The 22,777-nt window shown below is 37.1% G+C and overlaps 1 protein-coding gene across 1 annotated transcript; it reads left to right on the top strand.

Moving 5' to 3' along the window:
* The first annotated feature begins 533 nt into the window (after nucleotides 1–533).
* LOC145550440 (uncharacterized) lies at nucleotides 534–7,700 on the top strand. Its single transcript, XM_081604382.1, has 7 exons — nucleotides 534–669; nucleotides 2,641–2,712; nucleotides 3,086–3,157; nucleotides 4,900–4,971; nucleotides 6,446–6,517; nucleotides 7,319–7,375; nucleotides 7,444–7,700. The coding sequence occupies exons 1-7, from the start codon at nucleotides 607–609 to the stop codon at nucleotides 7,642–7,644; spliced, it is 609 nt and encodes a 202-aa protein (XP_081460508.1). The 5' UTR covers nucleotides 534–606; the 3' UTR covers nucleotides 7,645–7,700.
* Nucleotides 7,701–22,777: the final 15,077 nt, after the last annotated feature.

The raw sequence follows: 22,777 nt of genomic DNA, 5'->3' as shown, positions 1-22,777 counted from the left end.
GTTACATTGAGGAGCACACATACACACAGGTCCTGTGTAATACTCAAAATGTAAGGTGCAGGAATAGGGAGGACTGTTTTCTACATTGGGAACAAACTCACATATAGTGAGTGTTCTTTACATTTCAGATTTCTAAAGATGAACTGTGTCAGGCTGGTGACGTGGATGCATGCGGATTCTGTTCAACCAACCCTTGCAGAGGTAATTTTGGTCTCCATCGACCAACTTATTCTCTAAAATAAAGTAATTGAAATCATATTAAGTACTGTTCAAACACATAGGTGTTGTGTAATACTAAATATGTTAGCTGGATTAAAAGGGAGGACTGAGTTTTGAAATTACAAGTATAGAAGAATGAAAATTACATTTAGAAGCACACATACACACAGGTCCTGTGTAATACTCAAAATGTAAGGTGCAGGAATAGGGAGGACTGAGTTTTGAAATTACAGGTACAGAAGAATGAAAGTTACATTGAGGAGCACACATACACACAGGTCCTGTGTAATACTCAAAATGTAAGGTGCAGGAATAGGGAGGACTGTTTTCTACATTGGGAACAAACTCACATTTAGTGAGTGTTCTTTACATTTCAGATTTCCAAAGATGAACTGTGTCAGGCTGGTGACGTGGATTCATGCGGATTCTGTTCAACCAACCCTTGCAGAGGTAATTTTGGTCTCCATCGACCAACTTGTTCTTTAAAATAAAGTAATTGAAATGATATTAAGTACTGTTCAAATACATAGGTGTTGTGTAATACTAAATATGTTAGCTGGATTAAAAGGGAGGACTGAGTTTTGAAATTACTAGTATAGAAGAATGAAAATTACATTTAGAAGCACACATACACTCCTGATCAAAATCTTAAGACCAGTTAAAAAACTGCAAGAATTTACATTTCGCACTATTGGATCTTAAGAAGGTTCTAAGTAGAGCTTCACAATGTTAAAGAAGAAATCAGCATAATAGACAAAAACTTTGAGTGGGGAATTCATTGAAAACTGCATTTACACTCAAACATTTTTTTCAGCTGATCAAAAGTTTAAAACCATAGCTCAAAAAAACCAGAGAAACCCCCCAAAACAGAAATCAGAGTGTCAAAAAAAGGACTCATTAATGAGTAGCTCCACCATTCTTGTGGAGCTACAATAATGGTAGCTCTTCAATAATGATTGAAGTTGATGACTTCAACATTTAGGCATGCTTGATGCCAATGTTTCCAGGAGGCTAGTGGAAACGTTGCTCCAAGTGTTGAAGATGGCTTCACGAAGGGCATTCACTGTCTGGAACTGATGTCCATTTTGTAAATTCCGTTGCCATCCATCCCCAAATGTTCTCAATTGGGTTTAGATCCGGGGAACATGCACGATGTCAAAAAGAGTGATGTCATTCTCTTGGAAGAACTCCCTTGTCAGGCGGGCATTGTGAACTGCAGCATTGTCCTGTTGAAAAACCCAATCATTACCACACAGACAAGGGCCCTCAGTCATGAGGGATTCCCGCTGCAACATCTCCCTTATGAACCTGCACAACCTGAAGCTCAATTGTTCCATTGAAGGAAAACGCACCCCAAATCATGATGCGCCCCCACCACTGTGCCATGTAGAAAACATCTCAGGTGGGATCTCCTTGTCATGCCATAACGTTGGAAGCCATCAGGACCATCAAGGTTAAATTTTCTCATCAGAGAAGATAACTTTCTTCCACCTTTCAATGTCCCATGTTTGGCGCACCCTTGCAAAGTCCAAACAGGAAATTTTGTGGCGTTAAAGAAGACATGGCCTTTGAAGACGTTTTTTGTGTTTTGTTTCTGAAGCCCTTCTTTCTCTCGCAGATGCGGTCTGATGGTTATTGGGCTGCAGTCAGCACCAGTAATGGCCTTAATTTGGGTAGAGGATCGTCCCGTGTCTTGACGTACAGCCAATCGATCCTGGGCTCAGAGCTGGTGAAATTGTTTTGGGTCTACACTTGACTTTTTTGTTCCATAACCCTCAGGATCATTTAAAAAATGCAAAATGACTTACTATGATGTCTTACTGCGTCTAACCTCAGCAGCGATGGCACATTGTGAGAGGCCTTGCTTATGCAGCTCAGCAATCCTACTACGTTCAAAGTCAGTGTGCTTTTTTGCTTTTGCCATCACGAGGTCTTGACAGTGTAAAGACTTGACAGAAAATGACATGGAATCCAGAGTTTGGCACATCTTTTGGCTTTTAAAGACTATGGTCTTAAACTTTTGATCAGCTGAAAAAAATCATGTTTGAGTGTAAATGCAGTTTTCAGAAAATTGCCTGCTCAAAAGTTCTTGTCTCTTGCACTGATTTTTTCCTTTAACATTGTGAAGCTCTAATTTGGACTTAAGATCCAATAGTGCAAAATGCAAATTCTTGCAATTTTTTGACTGGTCTTAAGATTTTGATCAGGAGTACTCACAGGTCTTGTGTAATACTCAAAATGTAAGGTGCAGGAATAGGGAGGACTGAGTTTCGAAATTACAAGTACAGAAGAATGAAAGTTACATTGAGAAGCACAAATACTCAGGTCCTGTGTAATACTCAAAATGTGAGGTGCAGGAATAAGGACTGTTTTCTACATTGGGAACAAACTCACATTTAGTGAGTGTTCTTTACATTTCAGATTTCCAAAGATGAACTGTGTCAGGGTGGTGACATGGATGCATGTGGATTCTGTTCAACCAATCCTACAGAGGTAATTTTGGTCTCAATCGACCAACTTATTCTCTAAAATAAAGTAATTGAAATGATATTAAGTACTGTTAAAACACATAGGTGTTGTCTAATATTAAATATGTTGGCTGCATAAAAAGAGAGGACTGAGTTTTGAAATTACAAGTATAGAAAAATGAAAATTGCATTTAGAAGCGCACATACACACAAGTCCTGTGTAATACTCAAAATGTAAGGTGCAGGAATAGGGAGGACTGAGTTTCGAAAGTTACATTGAGAAGGACACATACTCACAGGTCCTGTGTAATACTCAAAATGTAAGGTGCAGGAATAGAGAGGACTGTTTTCTACATTGGGAACAAACTCACATTTAGTGAGTGTTCTTTACATTTCAGATTTCCAAAGATGAACTGTGTCAGGCTGGTGACGTGGATGCATGCGGATTCTGTTCAACCAACCTTGCAGAGGTAATTTTGGTCTCCATCGACCAACTTATTTTCTAAGATAAAGTCTTTGAAATGATATTAAGTACCAGTGGTCCCCATCCTTTTTATCACCGCGGACCGGTGAAGACTTGGCCATTTTTCTGTGGCTCGGGTTCTTCTTTTTTTACCCCGAATTTCTCCTTACAACAATCTTAGAACGTTGCTTGCGATAATCGTAACCGTTCATCCTGCCATCTATGGCATGCTAAGACTGATCACATCCAGTCGTGGAACATTGGGACTGCTCCGATCTAAAATCGGGCATATTCTCACAGCTTGTAGGGTTTTCCTTGATTGGGAGCTAGAACTCAACCTGTTCAATTTGACAGGCAGCCAATCAGAAAACGCTGTGACGTAGCTCATGGAGGGGAATCCCAAACAGCTGAGCTGACATGCCCAAAATGAGTCCGGTGGACATCGGAGATATGTAGAAACAGCATGAATGTTTATTCAGCATTTTGTACAAAGAATATCCACAGAAATGATGACGAGTGGAGTTGGAGCAAAATTGCTACCACAGTTGATAAACCCGGTAACTTTTCAGCTATCCATCATTAAATTAACGTGACACAAGGCTATTCATTCAGTCAAGGCTTGATGCTTACACTAGCTATATGCATTGCAGGTAGATTGTAGTTGTGACATCATTTTGTACTAAAGCCTGCTCACATGGCAAGATTTGCTCCTGTTATGTGGCTGGACACATAAACCTGTTGTACTTTTATCAGCTCTGTGGTCACAGAATTTGGAAAATCGTCTGACAATCCTAAAATCTTGCCGTGTGAACCAGACTTAAGACTTACAAGCTATACTCCTCTTTTCTCGTCTCGATCACTGCCATAATGCTCTCTGACTCTAGTCGCTATGCTAACGTTCACACATCCCTTCAATATAAGATTTGAAAATGCCACAAAAACGAATATTTATTTTCATGAAAATTTTAACTTACGACAATGACAAATTAACGGGAGTCCTGAGCTTGTTTCTCTGCAATGAGATGATCCGACCTTGGAAACGATGACACACAATGCAGAGGGTGTAATGGCAAAGCAGTTTGAAGCTCCATTGCCTCATTTGTAAGCCGGTACATATTATGCAGAGTGGGCTTGGAACATGGGAGTCACCTACAAGTCCAGGATAAATCCACTCTCCTGTCTCTGGTCCTTTTCCCCTTTTCCAAAGAAACTTTCCTAACATATCGCTTTCATACTCATTGTGGGCTCAATGTTGGTGAGCAAGACGTAACCGAGAGAATCCGGTTAAAGGGTTTTCAAAATAAACGATCCTCCATACTCAGACAATATGTAACACGAAAATATTTTCTTGTGCGGCCCGGTACCAATTGGTTCACGGACTGGTACTGATCTGCGGCCTGTGGTTGGGGATGACTGTTAAGTACGGTTCAAACACACAGGTCTTGTGTAATACTTGATATGTAAGCTGCATAAAAAGGGAGGACTGAGTTTTGAAATTACATGTACAAAAGAATGAAAGTTACATTTAGAAGCGCACATACAGGTCCAGTGTAATACTCAAAATGTAAGGTGCCGGAATAAGGAGGACTACGTTTTGAAATTACAAGTACAGAAGAATGAAAGCTGTTTTAGAAGCGATCATACACACAGGTCCTGTGTAATACTCAAAATGTAAGGGGCAGGAATAGGGAGGACTGTTTTCTAAATTGGGAACAAACTCATATTCAGTGAGTGTTCTTTATATTTCAGATTTCCAAAGATGAACCGTGTCAGGCTGGTGACGTGGATTCAGGCGGGTCCTGTTCAATCAACCCTCCAGAGGTAATTTTGGTCTCCAACGACCAACTTATTTTCTAAAATACAGTTTTTGATATGATGTTAAGTACTGTTCAAACACACAAGTCTTGCGTAACACTTGATATGTAAGCTGCATAAAAGGAGAGAACTGAGGTTTGAAATTACAAGTACAAAAGAATGAAAGCTACATTTAGAAGCGCACATACACGCAGGTCCTGTGTAATACTCAAAATGTAAGGTGCAGGAATAGGGAGGACTGAGTATTGAAATTACAAGTACAGAAAAATGAAAGTCACATTTAGGAGTGCACATACACACTGGTCTTGTGTAATACTCATCATGTAAGTTGCAGAAATTTGGAAACCTGAATTTTGAAATTACAGGTAGAAAAGAATGAAAATTACATTAAGAAACGCACATACACACAGGTCCTGTGTAATACTCAAAATATAAGGTGCAGGAATAGTGAGGACTGAGTATTGAAATTACAAGTACAGAAAAATGAAAGTCACATTTAGGAGTGCACATACACACTGGTCTTGTGTAATACTCATCATGTAAGTTGCAGAAATTTGGAAACCTGAATTTTGAAATTACAGGTAGAAAGAATGAAAATGACATTTAGAAACGCACATACACACAGGTCCTGTGTAATACTCAAAATATAAGGTGCAGGAATAGTGAGGACTGAGTATTGAAATTACAAGTACAGAAAAATGAAAGTCACATTTAGGAGTGCACATACACACTGGTCTTGTGTAATACTCATCATGTAAGTTGCAGAAATTTGGAAACCTGAATTTTGAAATTACAGGTAGAAAAGAATGAAAATGACATTTAGAAACGCACATACACACAGGTCCTGTGTAATACTCAAAATATAAGGTGCAGGAATAGTGAGGACTGAGTATTGAAATTACAAGTACAGAAAAATGAAAGTCACATTTAGGAGTGCACATACACACTGGTCTTGTGTAATATTCATCATGAAAGTTGCAGAAATTTGGAAACCTGAATTTTGAAATTACAGGTAGAAAAGAATGAAAATGACATTTAGAAACACACATACACACAGGTCCTGTGTAATACTCAAAATATAAGGTGCAGGAATAGTGAGGACTGAGTATTGAAATTACAAGTATAGAAAAATGAAAGTCACATTTAGGAGTGCACATACACACTGGTCTTATGTAATACTCATCATGTAAGTTGCAGAAATTTGGAAACCTGAATTTTGAAATTACAGGTTGAAAAGAATGAAAATTACATTTAGAAACGCACATACACACGGGTCCTGTGTAGTACTCAAAATATAAGGTGCAGGAATAGGGAGGACTGAGTATTGAAATTACAAGTACAGAAGAATGAAAGTCACATTTAGGAGTGGACATACACATGGGTCCAGTGTAATACTCAAAATGTAAGGTGCAGGAATAGGGAGGACTGTTCTCTACATTGGCAACAAACTCACATTTAGTGAGTGTTCTTTACATTTCAGATTTCCAAAGATGAACTGTGTCAGGCTGGTGACGTGGATGTATGCGGATCCAGTTCAACCAACCCTCCAGAGGTATTTTTGGTCTCCGACAACCAACTTTGTTTCTGATATAAAGTCATTGAAATGATATTAAGTACTATTCAAACACACTGGTCTTGTGTAATACTCATCATGTAAGGTGCAGAAATTTGGAGGACTGAGTTTTGAAATTACATGTAGAAAAGAATGAAAGTTAAGTTCAGATGAGCACAGACACATGGATCCTCTGTAATAAACTGGATAGGTTCATACATTAGGTGGACATTGTTTTATTTTTAGAAACAATCATTCAGTGTTTATCCCTTCATTTTAGCTCTCCATAGAGATGCCTTGTCAGGCTGCTGAGTTGGATGCATGCAAATTATTTTCTGGCAACTCACCTGACATAAGTTTTATCTCAATGACCTTTTTATTTTCTAAAATAGTCATGAGAATACTAAGTACTGTTCAAACACATGGTTATTGCGATTCAAAACAATTAATCATAACAATTCATTGGTTTTGATACCTACACAAGTGTCAGGATCAAATTCTTATTTTAAGATTACACTTTTTTCGGTTAACGGTGGTTAACTGTGTGTGAGATCATGATATCATCCATGATGAAATGTCAAGTTTAGAAAAAGTTTTATTTGAAGGACTGTTTTCACCTCTGAAATGGAGTGGTGTGTGATGTAAAGGTAATTTTTTTGAGAATGGGAATTGGGTTCATCTTTTGAATATGATCTTCCATGTCTAGTTGTGCTGTATGTTGAAATTGAGTCATAGTGCAGCACTGACTTTTTAAATACTTATGCTACCTCCCTTTGTCAATTCTTACTTTTCTCTGTCTAGTTTGCAACCAGTCCCTGCACAAAATGTGTTATTGTAAATAAAAGGAGGACATCACTGGTAAGCTTTTAGTAGAAATATTCTTGCTGAAACGCTTTCAATGTATACAAAATGTTTTTAATCAACAGGTCTGTCCAGAACAAAGTTCAAGTGAAGCGATATCATCAGAAGAGGAGTATGCTCCTGATTCCGTAGATGATTCAGACATCTCATGGGATGACAAATGCACTCCACAGAAATATGGACTAGTTATAGTCCATATTTCCATTTTTGGACTTCTTAATGCACATGAATTTTATGTTTTTTGTATGTGTATGCCATGGTCCTGATAAATAAAATTGGCCCTGACAATTACTGTTGGTGTCATGGGCGGAGCCAAGCACCTCATTATCGTTTGTCCTTTTAATACAGCATTGGGTCACATTCTTGTATTTTGAGTTCTGAAGTGTGTATCTAAATTTTTAAGTGAGATCTATGTTGTGTAACTCTAACAAGATTTTTGACAACTTACTACGTCTTTCTAGCATAAGTGGAAAGGGGTGTCCGTTTAGTGTTGCAAAAAACTGGTTTGAAAAAAGTGTCCTGCTAGTACACCAAAACCAGTATAGGTGTGTGTGGTGTGTGTATGGTTGTTTGTCCTGTGTGTCTCTTTGCTGCCCTGCGACAGACTGGCGACCCTTCCTGGTTACCCTGCCTCTCGCCCGGAACTTTAGCTGGAGATAGGCACCAGTACCTCCTGACCCACTAAGGGACAAAGGCGTAAAGAAAATGGATGTATGGATGGTTTTTTGCCTGTAAGGCAAACCTTATAGGCACAGATATTTACATTTTATTTTGAGTTGAAATGAGAACAAAATAAATTGTGAATTCTGCTAATGTAGTATTTTTTAAAAGTCACATGTTACATAGCTGTGAATACTGCATTTATATGGGGTATAAGCTGGTTAACTGGTATGGCAAAGGATTGCCACACTTATGCTATTTGAGCAGGTTAATAAAAACATCAGGGAAAAAATGACTGATCACAGAAAAGCATTGTAAATTAATTTTAATAAGTAGCAAATTAGAAGGAGGGGTTTGAACTAGTAGTTTGACAATAGGATAAACTATACTCAGATACTACATTTTAAACTGAATATATATTTTTTTATTATTTCTTGGAGTGTTTGTCACATTTATTCATTAGGGGCTTTGTAATCTTGACATTACATTTTCTTAATTGCAATTCACATTCCATTCTTTAGGCGTAAGAATGCAATGCAATACATTTCTAAATATAATTAACCATGTTCTCGTAAGATTTCTTTATCTGTGTAACTTGTACATGTCCAATTTCCTGATGTATTCCTACTGTGTTATTCATCAGTGAGGTTTTTTTTAAACTAAAGTATAAAGCATGAATCATTTTTTAAAATCATTTTCTTAATCAAAAATAATTCCACATTAATCAGCTTTTTGTTGCACAGAAAGCTGTTTCTGTGCATGATGTGAGAATACCTACTTCTCAAACCATGTCATCTCAAACACCCAGCCAGTGGTGACAGGTGGCTGCTTGTATTGAGCCCTTATCTGTCAGAGGTTTCTTCCTGTTAAAGGGAGTTTTTGCTCTCCACTGTTGCTCGGTATAAGGGATTGCTCATTGAGGAGGAATGCATGGTAAATATTCAATTCTTCTGGGTTTCTTTAGATACTGTTTACTTTAAATAATTCAGAATACCGTACTGCTTGATTGTTTGAATCAAATGAAATGTTTGTCTGACTGGACAGAAATGAAAAAGTTCTGTGACATTTCATGAAATGGCATTGTGTATTGACAGTATGTAAAGAAATAAATAGAAATGTGTACTTTTATTAGTTTGCCTTTTGATATGTGCAGCATTATTACACTTAGTGCAGTTTTAAAGTTTTATATCATATTTATTTTGCATCTATTGTCAATGTGGTTATGGTCATTTTTGACCTCAAGTCCCAAATTTTTCAATCCATTTAGAGATTAACCATCTCTTGCTTTACAAAACTTATTTGACTATTTTATAAAAATCAAATCCATGTATGGTTTTACATCACAAACATAAACAATATGATAATCACAACAAAAAATATTTAATAGATAATTGCAAATCTGCTAAAAACAGAAGTTTGGCAGTGAGCTATAGCTGGTAAGGCACCGACTTAATTATAACTGGATTTACAAATCTAGACGCTGCATATTATTTTTGACATAAGGACATTTTTAGCATGCGTAAATCCTGGAGAGCAAAAAGGCTATTTTTACATGCCATCCATAACCTGACACCATTGCAGAATAATTCCGTTATCTCAATGAATCTTAGAAATGTAGATATGACTAATTTTGTGCTGTGCTTAAAAGCAAAGGGAGAACCGTTAAAGTACAACCCAAACCACGACTTTCTCGCTCTCTGTATCAGAACAGCTACAGGATGGCTAGCTCGCCATTATCGTCTGTTGCTCTGCAGTTGTGGATTTACAATATCTGGGTACATGAGCGCCCCCAGTGATGAGGAACGAGAACTGCCTGCCTCACCTCGAATCTGTTCTCTGCCATTTACGATCGCTCCTCATTGCACGAATCGCTTTACACACAAAATTGATGACAGTATAAGTACATAACAGTACATAAGCTTAGTTTTGGAAAATCAGTTCATACATCAAATGTTTTTAATTAATTTCTTGGCAACCTACAGACAAGAGAATGCTCTCATAAAATAACACTGGTGTATTTAGCGAGAGGTTGCACAATCCCAGGTGAGGCACAGGTCACTCCTGCCTCACTGGCTTCACATCCAAGCATTTGAATTAAGAAAATGCAAAAATTCAGCAATATTGAAGAAAAAAGCATTAGATTAGGTTCAATGAAATAAAAAATAGGTACTTTACAGTACAAATCAAAGTGTGAAAATATATTTTATAAATGACTTTTTTAATATGTTAATTTGCCACACCTCCCTCCTCTCATTGAATCGCATATATATATATATATATATATATATATATATTAAATATATATATATATTATATAATATATATATATATATATATATATATAAATTCCCTTCTCACCCTCCGCGGGTGGTCTGTTTCATCCCTGAGCTCGGGTCCTCTACCAGAGGCCTTGGAGCTTGAGGGTTCTGCGCAGTATCTTGGCTGTGCCTACAACTGCACATTTCTGGACTGAGATGTCTGATGTTGTTCCTGGGATCTGTTTGAGTCACTGCTCCGTTTGGGGGTGACTGCCCCGAGGGCCCCGATGACCACAGGCACCACTGTGGTCTTCACCTTCCAGGTCTTTTCCAGTTCCTCCCTGAGGCCCTGGTATTTCTCCAATTTCTCATGCTCCTTTTGCGTGAGAAATTGCAAAAGGAGCTATTTCAGGAAAAAGCAGCGTATATATATATATATATATATATATATATTATATATATATATATATATATATATATATATATATATATTATATATATATATATATATACAGAAAATGGATATATCCAAAATATCCATTTTCTTCCGCTTATCCGGGGTCGGGTCGCGGGGCGCAGCTTCAGAAGTGAGGCCCAGACATCCTGCTTCACAGTAGATGCTGCCCAAACTGCATGTCAATCTCCCGCTCCCTTCCCTCATTCGTGAACAAATCCCCAGATACTTAAACTCCTCCACTTGAGGCAGAATGACCCTCCTGACCCAGAGAAGGCACTCTACCCTTTTCTGGCTCAAGACCATGGCCTCAGATTTGAGGCACTGAGCCTCATCCCGGCCGCTTCACCCTCGGCTGCGAACCACTCCAGTGAGAGCTGCAGAACGGAAGCCGTACGGAAGTCTGACTCCATGGCCTCTCCAAACTACACCCATGCCTGACAACCTTGTGGCCGCAGCTCCAATAGGCCGCCTCGGCAATGGAGGTACGGAACATGGTCCACTCAAACTCAAAGTCCCCACACCTCCCCCGGAACGTGTTCAACATTCTGCCGGAGATGAGAGTTGAAGCTCCGTCTCACAGGAACTCCCCCAGACGTTCCCAGCAGACCGTCACTATATATATATATATTATATATATATATATATATATATATATATATATATATATATATATATATATATATAAAAGTAAACATGTTTTCTTTTTTACTAAGTTTCATTACTTAGCAATGGTTTTCTACAATGTATGACTTTAGCTTTCTTCTATATTTTTCTACTTATTCTTTGTTCTCATATTTCTTACACTTCTCTATCAATCATTCTGCAAATATGCTTCTTTTACCACTTTATGCTCTTTGATTTGCTAAGTTTCACTTCTTCACTTCAATGTTTCAACTATTTCTATTCTGCTTTCTTCTACTTAAGCTTCCTCATCTTTTTCTTGTTTCTGCAGCAGTCATTCTGCAATTATGCATTCTCACAACTATGTCGCTAGGAACAGCTATTTTTCTGGTCAGTGAGAATGCCACAATCAGAGAATACATAGAATGCATACAATGCTTTCTCACTAATAGTTTTCCTATGTTATTATCCAATGTTTTGTACATTTTACTGTGCTTAACTACTTCTACTATCTTTCACTAATTGTACTAATTCATATATCAAAACGTTCAGCTTCTTCAGGAGAATGATGCTGTCTTTTGGTAAATTTCACTATTGTCCTTTTTGAAATAATTGCCCTTTTGTGAATATTTTTGCCCCATTAAATATATGGTGGAATTCACTAACTGATGTCAGTTGCTAGAGTGTCCACTCTAGTAACTGCTGTTTTTGACCTTTTAATCCTTTTTTACAAACAAAATTATGCTGTTCATACATATTTCACTGTACAGAAATATTTATGCATTAAAATGCAGCCACGAGTGTCTACTTTATGGAATTATTACTATCATTGCTACAGGTCTTACTATTTTCTGTCAAACTCCTCTGGAGTACAGCCATGTCACACTTTGTCCTATTCATTCAATGCATTTTCTCTTGTGCTGTTTTTATCTGTTTCTATGCATCTTGATTGTCTACTTTTCTGTATGCCTTCTACTGGTTTTGCTATCTTTTAAGGTCTTCTGTAATCTTTAATCAATTTTAGCAATTTATACATCAAACTGTTCTGCTTCTCCTGCTGCTTTATGCTTTGTGTTGCAATGTTTCACTTTTCAAATATTTCTGGCTTTGTAATAATTTCTGCTTCTGCTATTTATGCTTTTCCCTATGTTGCTATTTTTCACTGTTCAACTGTTTCAACTATATATGATTTTGTACTGATTTTTGCTTCTGCTAATTTATGCTGTTTGCTATGTTTTACTGCTCAACTGTTTCAACTATTTATATTTCTTCTAATTTATTTTTCTTCCTATGCTTTTCTCTACTTTTTCTTGCATTTCTGCAGCAGTCATTCTGTAAATATGCATTCTCATGACTGTTTTGCTAACCCTTTTATGTGCGGTGAGGTCATAGCTGATGAGGCACCGATTTAATTATACAGTATTTGCCACACTTTAAGGCCCACCTTAAAACTTTCAATTTCCTCAAAAGCTGACAGTGCATCTTATAATTCGGTGCTCCTTAGATACGGACCAATATTGAGTCACAACAGGTCTAGCAACTATGCTAAGCAGCCGCCGACTTCATTTTTCCCAGTAGAAGTGCACAAAGTAGCTTCTATTCTATGCATCTTATTATGCAGTGCACCTTATATATAAAAATGTTTTAAAATAGGCAAGTCATTGAAGGTGCAGTTTATAATCTGATGCGCCTTATAGTGCGGAAAATACGGTAATCGGATTTACACATCTAGACAATGCATGCTATTGTTTACATAAGGAAATTTTGTGCATGCGTACAATCCTGGAGGGCAAAAATGCTATTCCTTTACATGCCATCCATTTCCGCCAACACAGAACAATTCCGTTATCTCAATGAAACATAGAAATGTAGATGACTAATTTCATGCTGTGCTTAAAAGCAAAGGGAGAAACCATTAAAGTACAACTCAAATCCACCTCTTTCTTGCTCTTTGTATCAGAGGAGCTACTGTATGGCTAGCTTGCTGTTACCATGTCTTACTCTGCAGTTGTGGAGTCACAATGTTTGGGTTCATGAGCGCCCCCAGCAATGAGCACGAGTACCGCCTTCCTCACCTCAAAGCTGTTCTTTGCCATTTACGATCGCTCCTCGTCACACAAATCACATTACACTCTCAGTTGGTGACAATAAAAAGACAGTATATTAAATACATAAGCTAAATTATGAAAATTCAGTTCATATGTAAATGTTTTAACTATTTATTGGTGACAACAAGACACGAGGAGCATGCTCTCACTAAATAGCAACCGGTGTGGTTAGCGAGAGGCTGCGCAATCCCAGATTAGGCACAGCTCATTGCTGCTTCACCAGCTTCGCTTCCAAGCATTTCAATGGGAAAATTCAAAAATTCTGCAATTTTGAAGAAAAAAAAAATCAGGTTTGGTTAAATTAAATGAAAAGTAGGAACTTTATAGTACAAATCACAGTGTGAAAATATCTTTAGTAATCATTTTATTATATATTATTTTTCCTTGATGACCTCCTCAGACTGCACTTCACTGCCTCAGAACACTGGGTTCCAACCGACTGGAACACTTTGGCAGGCCCCAGATTAAATTTCTTCAGAAATGTTCTTGTTTGGGCCTGCCATAGGAATGCATAGGGAGAGCAGGGAAGATTCATGTCCCCTGTGTTGCAAATGACAGGCCCCAGTTGCAAAATTAAATGATCTGGCAAAAGACAAGTCTTTCTGTAATAATCAGAAGCTTCACTTTGTTTTCACTCATGCAGGAATTGGAGTAATCAATAGTCTTCTTCCTTTTCTTGGTTTAAAATGTGCAACATACTATGCAACCACAAAACTAAACAAAGTACGACTTTAGGTGTATAATTTGAGTATATCAACCGTCTTACTACCAACTTGTCAGTTCCAACAGGATTCGGCTTGTGCACTTCCCATTACTGTAGTTTCTGAACAGTTCAACATATCGAAAAAATTCCAAAAGTGCAGAAAAGCTGAGACATTGTGCTTTCAGGGCATATATGGTACATTACAGTAGCCAAAGTTGTGATGTTCACCCAACCTACTCTGTATCGTAACTCTTGAACGGTTGGCCGCATTAAAAAATTCCAAAAGTATATGTGTACTCCTAAAAGATTTTGCTGGTGTACGCAGTACCTGCAAGAGAGGAGTGGCTGTCTGTTGTAAAGAATCAATGTGTTCACTGTGCAGCTGTGAGTGCACCCACTAATCAGCCTTGACTGATTTGTTTTTCAAGAACAATCTAAAACATGACTTAATCACTTAATAAATAACTGTTTTCCCATTTCATATTGTTTCTGAACTGTTCATGCTTTGTTAGAGCAGCGGTGCAATATGTCAATCACAGAAGGTTTTGAGTGAATCTTGGCATTAGGTGACAAACTGAATGCTACTAGGACGCTGAGACCAGGCCGTCCTCCTCTGGCTTGCTTAACTTTATTGAAGAACAACAAAAAATCTACAAAATGTGTTCAATTAATGACCCAACAACAATAGTCTCAGTAATTATTGTTTCAACAAGGTGTTGCGCAATTCTCTGCGTTTTGGTTCCATCACCAAAATAACTTGCAAAGCAGGAGTTTAAAATGAAGCAGTCAACACCGCTGTGTTCAGGAAGCGCTTATGATTGCAAAAATATATATATCAAGCATGCAAACCTAATATTGTAATGGACTGAATTTTATGCTTTCATGTAATCCCTGTTCGGCTTGTGGAGGGCAGGAGGCTGCCATGGCAACGGGTGTGCTTAAATGACAAAGAGTCAGAGCGTAAAAGGTGCAAGTGATTTAGAGTTTATCACCTGTTCAGTTATTTACCTTTGTTTTGCTTGCTGTGGCTCATCACATCCGTTGTAATTTCTGAACATTCAATAAACAATAAACTAGGACTAACTACTTTGTTCTATGTGAGTATATCATTTACAACAAACTTCAAAGGCAGTAAATATGTTTCATTAAGTATTTAACAAACAAATGGTCTTTACCGCGATAATTATGTGAAATTTAGTTAATTGTCCAATACAAAAAAATTGTTTGGTGCTGTTGAGCTCAGAGTCTGAGAGACTTTTCCTTTATCAAACAAATTTGTTTGTCTCTTATTTAGTTCAAATGTTGATGTGATGACACTTTCTCCAAAATGATAACCTTTTTCAACCTTTTTAGCTCCACTGTTGAAAATGAGAAGATAACATTCACAAATGACAGTGAAATCAAATCTAGTCCAACATCTGGTTTGAGGTGATTCCTCTGGAACCTGATGGAGGAAAAATATCACAACTTCAGAAGTTTTGCTTTTAACTTAACAGAGCTCTGTGGTTTCTCCTATTAGTATGATAGTCAGGGTGAGGAGGCGGCATGTTAGGAATATGAGGTGGAAGCTGCAGGATCTCAGAACAAACATGCTGTGATGCTAGGCTACTGATTATGTCTCTATTTGTACACAGAATATATATAACCAGTTAAAAAGCTAAAGTGAATGGTTATATGCCAGACATGGAAAACTGGGATGCACTCCATGCCATCATGTTCAGAATTAAGGTCTCATGGCATCCCAAGGTGTCAACATTGCAGTGAGTGCGCTGAAGGAAATACAGCTCTATTTTGCAGCAATTCAAGAGCTACCCAGCTTCACACAAAAAATTAGTATATATATATATATATATCTACAGCGTGGGAAAAAGCGGTTGATCATCATTTGACATTTCACAATTTTTAAAGCGGGTGGACCACAAGTAAACTGGAGCTTGAAACATAGCATCATCCTGATAAGTGGTCTTCAACATTTGAACGGTTTCCAATGCTTTTTCCCGAGCAGGAAGCAAAGCTTCAGCCGCGCGCTGCTCATAGAACTTCTCCATGAAGAAAAACAATGGCTGGACAAAACAGCTCTTACAAGAACATTCACTGCGGGTAGACAAAACCTTCCACATCAACGCTGCTTAGCACACTGATTGAGAAGGCGTAGCTGAACGAATACCTAGCAGCAGAACTGTGTACTACAAAAACTGCGTGTGCAGCAGCATCATTCTGGAAACTTTTGGTAACCACTCGTATATATATGTATATATATATATATATATATATATATAATATATATATATATATATATATATATATATATATATATATATATATATATATATAATATATATATATATATATATATATATATGAGATTTTCTCAAAGAAAAAGTATTTTTTGTCATAGTACCTCCCAAGAATTTAAAACTACTTTCACCCCTGTATATCACATGTGCATGTTGCAGCAGACATCCTAGTAATATTTATGTTAAGGAATTTCTCTGTGGAGATACGTATTGTATCAATGGAGCAGCGGCGCGAGAGAGAGAAGATGGCAGATTATGAGTTGAAATCACATAAAATATGGAAATGTCTAAAATAAAATCCACAAGACTGATAAAGGGTCCCAGAAGGCTGATATTAGAAGGCAGTGAACATGAGAGACGTATAAAAAGGTTATGTAAAATATTTATACAAGCTAAAGTTAGTCATATGAATGCTGCACAACTATTGGATAACTGTTAACGCCGTCTTGATTCCAGCATAGTTTGTGCAATAACTATTTATTATGCTGAAAATAAAATTGTGGCTTCCAAAAATAAGCCTTAATTAATATTTTTACCTAAAGTGATTGTGGCAAAAGAAAGAAAAAGTCACCACCACTTTTTCTGCCTAATTGGGAAAAACAACAAACCAGACAAGTGAGGGATTGGTGATCTGTCCAGTGTGTCCCCTGCCTCTTGCTCTTGACCACTGGAGATCGGTACCAGCACCCTCTCAACCTCAAGTGTAATAGATAAAGTATGGATGAATCCAGAATGGGATTCTGTCTGCAGCTGGAGAGAAACTGCTTTAGAGCCTACCACAAAGAATGAAAACGCATGAATTCTGTCTGCAGCTGGAGAGAAACTGCTTTAGAGCCTACCACAAAGAATGAAAACGCATGAAATAATTTCATAAGAACAGGCATGTAAACTTGTGAATTGGAAGCCAGGTTTCACAGTTTTGTCTGCATTCATGTAATGTAGTTGAACGTTGAAATTGTTCATCTGAAATTGTTTTTCCCTGTCATCTGGAAGTTTTGTTCAGTAATAAACCTGAACATTTCAATTTCAATTTTTTTTTCTCTTTAAACTTTGTTCACAATTTTAAGACAGAAATGTTAAATAACTATCAAATGCTAAAAGCTGAGGTTGTTCTGGAAAAAGCAAAAAATTCAGACTCAATGCACATTTCTTGAGAATTTTACAGCAATAAAATACATAAATACCAGACGGCCAAGTTACAATTATTGGATTATAAAAACATTTTTGACAATTTGTTGTACTTACCAGTATTAACCTTGCAGGCAAACTTTTTCCACATCCCTATGGCTTATATTTTTTGATTTGCTTGATGAAAAGAACCTTTCCTGGGTTATGCTTTCAGTGGGTGTGACGTTTTGCTACGTAGCAACAGTCAGATTACTGTTCTGTGACACCGTTTTCCACTAGTTTCAATTCTACAAAGGGATGAAAGTAGGTTGGAATGGTCAGGTACTGCGTACCTCTAAAGATTAAGCAGGGGTACGCAGTGACTACAAGAGAAGGGAGCGGCTTCAGCTGTAAAAAAATCAGTGGGCTCACTGCAGCCATGAGTGCACCACTAATAAGCATGTACAGTGGTGGGAAGCAATAAAATAAAGTCATGCAATGACTTTATTTTTGTGGTAGGCTCTAAGCATGCAATGACTTTTTATTTTTTGGGGGGAAAAATGTTTTCTTGCATTCTTTGGGAGCTTGTTTGCCCTTAATTACATATATATCATAAAATTGGATTCTGACACCTCCCGAAACCAGATTTGGATTGGTGCCTCAGGGCAACATTGTGCTACAAGGGGTCTAGTGTGCCATGGTTTCTACAGTAATTATGAGAAGTGAAATACAAATCAAACAAAACTGTTTTCATAAAACTTTTTTTGACAAAAATACAGACATGGTTCCAACTCACCAAATATAAAATAAACATTCATTCACATAACTGTCATTAATGAATGGTACGTTTAAGCAACTATTACCCAATGCCATTGATTGTAATTTGACTCCATGGCGCCCTCTATGTTAATCAACAGCTTTATTTCCTTGCTACATCAGCCAATCTTCACCAGACGTTTTGTACATTGTCGGGGAGCACTGCTGAACACAACAATGTGCATTGTCTGACAGATGGGCAAAGGAGCATCAGCAGTGACTGTCAGGAGGCGGTGCTGTGACTCCCCGCGGTGGCAATAGGCCAGAGCGACACTGAGGTGTGAGGGCCGTTCAAGGTTGCTTGCAGCTTTAATTAGGCCTTTGCAACACTTTCGCTGCTCGGGCCTACTGTAATCATGCGGTTTATTATTAGGCATGAGCAGCAAAAACGCTGCAAGACTATTGTTTCTTAAGTGTTTTTTTTCCTCCTGACAAATTAATTGGTTTTTGGGGGGCTTTAACATATTCAAAATGTCACCAGAATTGGTGGACACATAGAGACTGTGTGATATTTACGTATTTTAAGGTTGACACAAAAATCACACCCCTGCGCCTTGTAGAAAATTTCAAAACATTGGCCTTAGTTTATCGTAGAGACATGAAACTTGATACACTTGTAGAGTTCATCGAGACACACAGAAAATACAATTAATGTTATAGTGAAAGTATGACAGGAAGTCGGCCATTTTGGATTGAAGTTGCGAATTTGTCCCCATTTGGCCGTTTACAGCCTTCGCATTTGACCAACTCCTCCTAGGATTTTGATCAATCAGCTTCAAACTTGGTCAGTTAGTTCATAAGGCATGCATAATTAAAATTGATCAAAACAGTGAATTTTCGTGGCATGCTGAAGGGCTGACACCAGGGTCAAAATTCACTTAATTGCCATGAAATTCAAAACTGTTATATCTCTTACACAAAAACTCGGAGATGCACCAAACTTTCAGTGATTGATTACTGTTCAGTGCTCTACAAGATGCAATGATCAAATTTTGACAGAAGTTAAGCCACGCCCCCTGAGAACAGGAAATGTCATGCTTTACTGGGAATGATCTCTATCTGACCACTATGACCTAATCAACATGAAACTGTCCACAGACAGAAGAATGTTGGTGTGTTGTGGATTCCAACCCGTTTGGTTTAGATGCAGCAGGTAGGCATGGCAGCATGGTGAAGTGACCTGTAATGCTGTGTCCATACAGTTGGCCCTGAATTCCACAATTTTGAGTCCAGCTGCACCAAAGAGAATGGATCCTTATCCAATCCCAGACAGGAATCCAGTGCAATATTCTGTGGATGTGGCCTAATGTATCAACAGCGCCCCCTAGCATATTTTAAATGATCAGTCCAAACCATGCTTTATCTTAGAATTATGAAACTTGGTACACTTGTGTATCTTGTCAGATGTTAAAAAAAAAGAAAATACAGATTGAGGAGCAATAATGTTTCACAAGCTTTTTTGTCATGATTTTATGGTGATTATTATGCTTGTTTTTAGACATTTTAGACTTTGTATACTGTGAATTATGCTGAACAGAATATTATGACTTATGTCTTTGAAAATTGATTTGTAAGTCAAACTTAGCATCATAGTTTCTGACAACAGATGATCTTTACCTGGTCAGACAGAGGTTATGATATGTGGGGAAAATGTATTGGAAATAAATGTACTAAGTTTTAGTTTACCTCAAAAATTAACTTTTGATGTTAAAAATCTTTGCTTTCATCAACCTATAAAACATTACAACATAACTGGACTGGATTCCAGTCCAGTCCATTGGACAAATTATAACCTTTCTTAATACAATTTAGTTGATGTATATAACACTAATTTACAATAGGTAATCTCGAGACAATTCACAAAAAAGTAATTTCCATTCTACTTAACAGTGGAGCAATTTAAATGGATTATTTCAGTCAGTAAAAAAAGTTAAATCATCTGAGTTAAAAATGCAGATTGCATCATGTCATTGACTTTTTATTGACTTGACTTGTTTATATGCTTACCCCTCTTCAAATTACTTTAACCTGTAATGACTGATTTTATTCATATTTTCAGGGGAACATTGTGGAACCAACATATATGTTTACTACCTTCTTTGTTTCTTTATTACTGGACACAACTGGAGTTCTATAAAGTCTCGTAGTAAAAGTCACATTAAGACACAATCAGGACGCCCCATGCTGAACCGATCCTCCCACAACCATCCTCCAACATTTGTTTATCAAGTCAGTTTTAACAAAAAGAAAAACAGAGTACTGGTAAAATTGTTGCTTTAAGTCACAATTGTACATTTTTTCTTTAGGTTGTACATTTCAGTGAAGTTAGCGTTTGTGGAGGGGAACTTGCTGTTGTTATTCTGCTCAGTCAGAAAGTTACTAATGTCAGAAAACTGCTGTCATGTCATGAGCTGGAAAATACATCAACAAGCATGTTTGCAAAAATAGAAGTGGCATTATATTTTAACTTAAGTCTTATAAAATTGTTTTATGATTTTGGTTTTGGTTGTAGAATTAAACTTAGGTAACACTAAACAGTAAACAGTTGGTTAAATAGTGTGATAAAGAAGAGATATTAAAGACACGCTAACCTAAATGGCTGCAAATGCATCCGTTGCTGAAAATGAATCAAACTCACTTAACATTGTGTAATGAATCACTTCTCTGCAACACGTTGAGTCACCAAGTTTTATACTTTTCAAACAAAAGAGCCTGTGACATTTTTATTACAGAAAAATAAAATTTACTCTTAAATTTACTCATCTCTGAGATGACTAGAACTCACTGTGTACACTGATGGTGATGAGTTCAGCCAAAAGTAAAACATTCAGTATTTCTAAAGATACAGCCACACTGAGGAAGAGCCTCTCTTTGTTCGAACCTTAACAAATACCTGACTTTAGCCAAATGTAATTAAATACATATTAGATTTATCTGTTACTTTATTTTTAGCTGTGTAATTAGATGAAGTTTGTAGAAACTGGTTCCATGTTGACGTACATTTCCTCCATCGCTTCAGACTGTGCTGGCTTTTAACATCACTATAAAATCCACTGCAGTAGTTTAACTATGAAAAACTGGGGAAGAGGTGAGACGTCTGGTGTTCAACATAAAAAGTAACATATTTTAGAGATAACAGTCAATATAAATTTATGAGTGCAGTTTCAGTTTTGTTTTCTTAAATATCGTACACAACATAAGATTCTTGAAGGTTTCAATAGTTTCATAAGTCATATTTTCTGATTCGGTTCTGTATCAATGAATATTTATTTCTCCTTTGTTTTCCTTCAACTCAGTTAATCCTACTCATAATAAACATTGCACTTTTCTATCAATGAAGAAAATAATTGACTTTTACATTCATGCACAACTTTGCTGTCTGCCGCATGGTATTAAAAATTTTAAATAGTTTTAAATCACTGATATAAGGATGAAAAATATTTGATATCAGGATGTTGTGATGTTCCTGCTCCTTGTATTCAAAAATATTTCATAAAGGCTAATAAATTGTTTGACTGTTTCTCTCCTTGGACTCATATGGACCCATCAGTTTTACAAGTCTCATTCTGTCCTGATAACTAGTCATAGTCTTTCTCCTAGTAAATACAACTATGATCTTTGTGTTTTTATTTCTAAATCCTCATTTAACGCTATTCCTTGTCTTGTTGCTGTCTCACTCCAGAAGCAAAACACTGACATTAAGAAACAACAATCCCTGAATTGCATTATTATCAACTTCTATAAACCGCTGGATCAAATAATTATGAAATTCTATGTATTTACTAATAATTTAAAGACATACTTTTTGTCTGCCCTTTATAAAAAAGTTGCATGAGCTGGCTACTAGTGTCTAAAAACTCCAGTCGCCAATGGTCTCTAATCTTCTGAGGGAGATCAACAGTTTGACAACAGTTTGCTTTGTGAAGCACCGCTTCACTGGGAGGGAATCGAAAGGCTAACTTGCCAATCAGGTGCAAGCTGGGTGGGTTAAAAGTAAGAGAACCAGATACTGCATTCAAAGCATAATGAAGACCACCAAGCAAAAAACTTTCACAGAGTGGATGTAGTATAATATTAAAGTACAGGAGATGCAGGATAGAAGGTTTGACTGAATCAAGTTCTGCTCCTCTCTTGTTCTGAAGATGTTCAGACTGGGAAGCTAACAGGCTAATTGCTAGCCAAGTATGTGGAGCAGGAAAATAGGTTGTAGTTACTTAAATTTATGCAAACCAATTGCCTCAAAGATTCAATTACTGTGACATGTAAAAGACAAGTGTAGTTACATTGTGTGATTTTGGCAAACAATATTCCTTAAACTCATTCCAAATATTATTCAATGCAAAATTTATTTGCTTTCTGCTTACAGCAGCAG

Source organism: Poecilia reticulata, unplaced genomic scaffold (genome assembly GCF_904066995.2).
Source record: "Poecilia reticulata unplaced genomic scaffold, P_reticulata-male-v2 Scaffold_47, whole genome shotgun sequence".
NCBI classification, from domain to species: Eukaryota; Metazoa; Chordata; class Actinopteri; order Cyprinodontiformes; family Poeciliidae; genus Poecilia; species Poecilia reticulata.
Note: the sequence above shows the minus strand (reverse complement) of the source record. Positions and strands in the feature narration are given on the sequence as shown.

Coding starts and splice junctions, on each gene's coding strand:
- LOC145550440 (XM_081604382.1), top strand. CDS start 607: ATGAACTGTGTCAGGCTGGTGACGTGGATTCATGCGGATTCTGTTCAA. Junction 2,713..3,085: donor GTTCAACCAATCCTACAGAG/GTAATTTTGGTC, acceptor TTTACATTTCAG/ATTTCCAAAGATGAACTGTG. Junction 3,158..4,899: donor GTTCAACCAACCTTGCAGAG/GTAATTTTGGTC, acceptor TTTATATTTCAG/ATTTCCAAAGATGAACCGTG.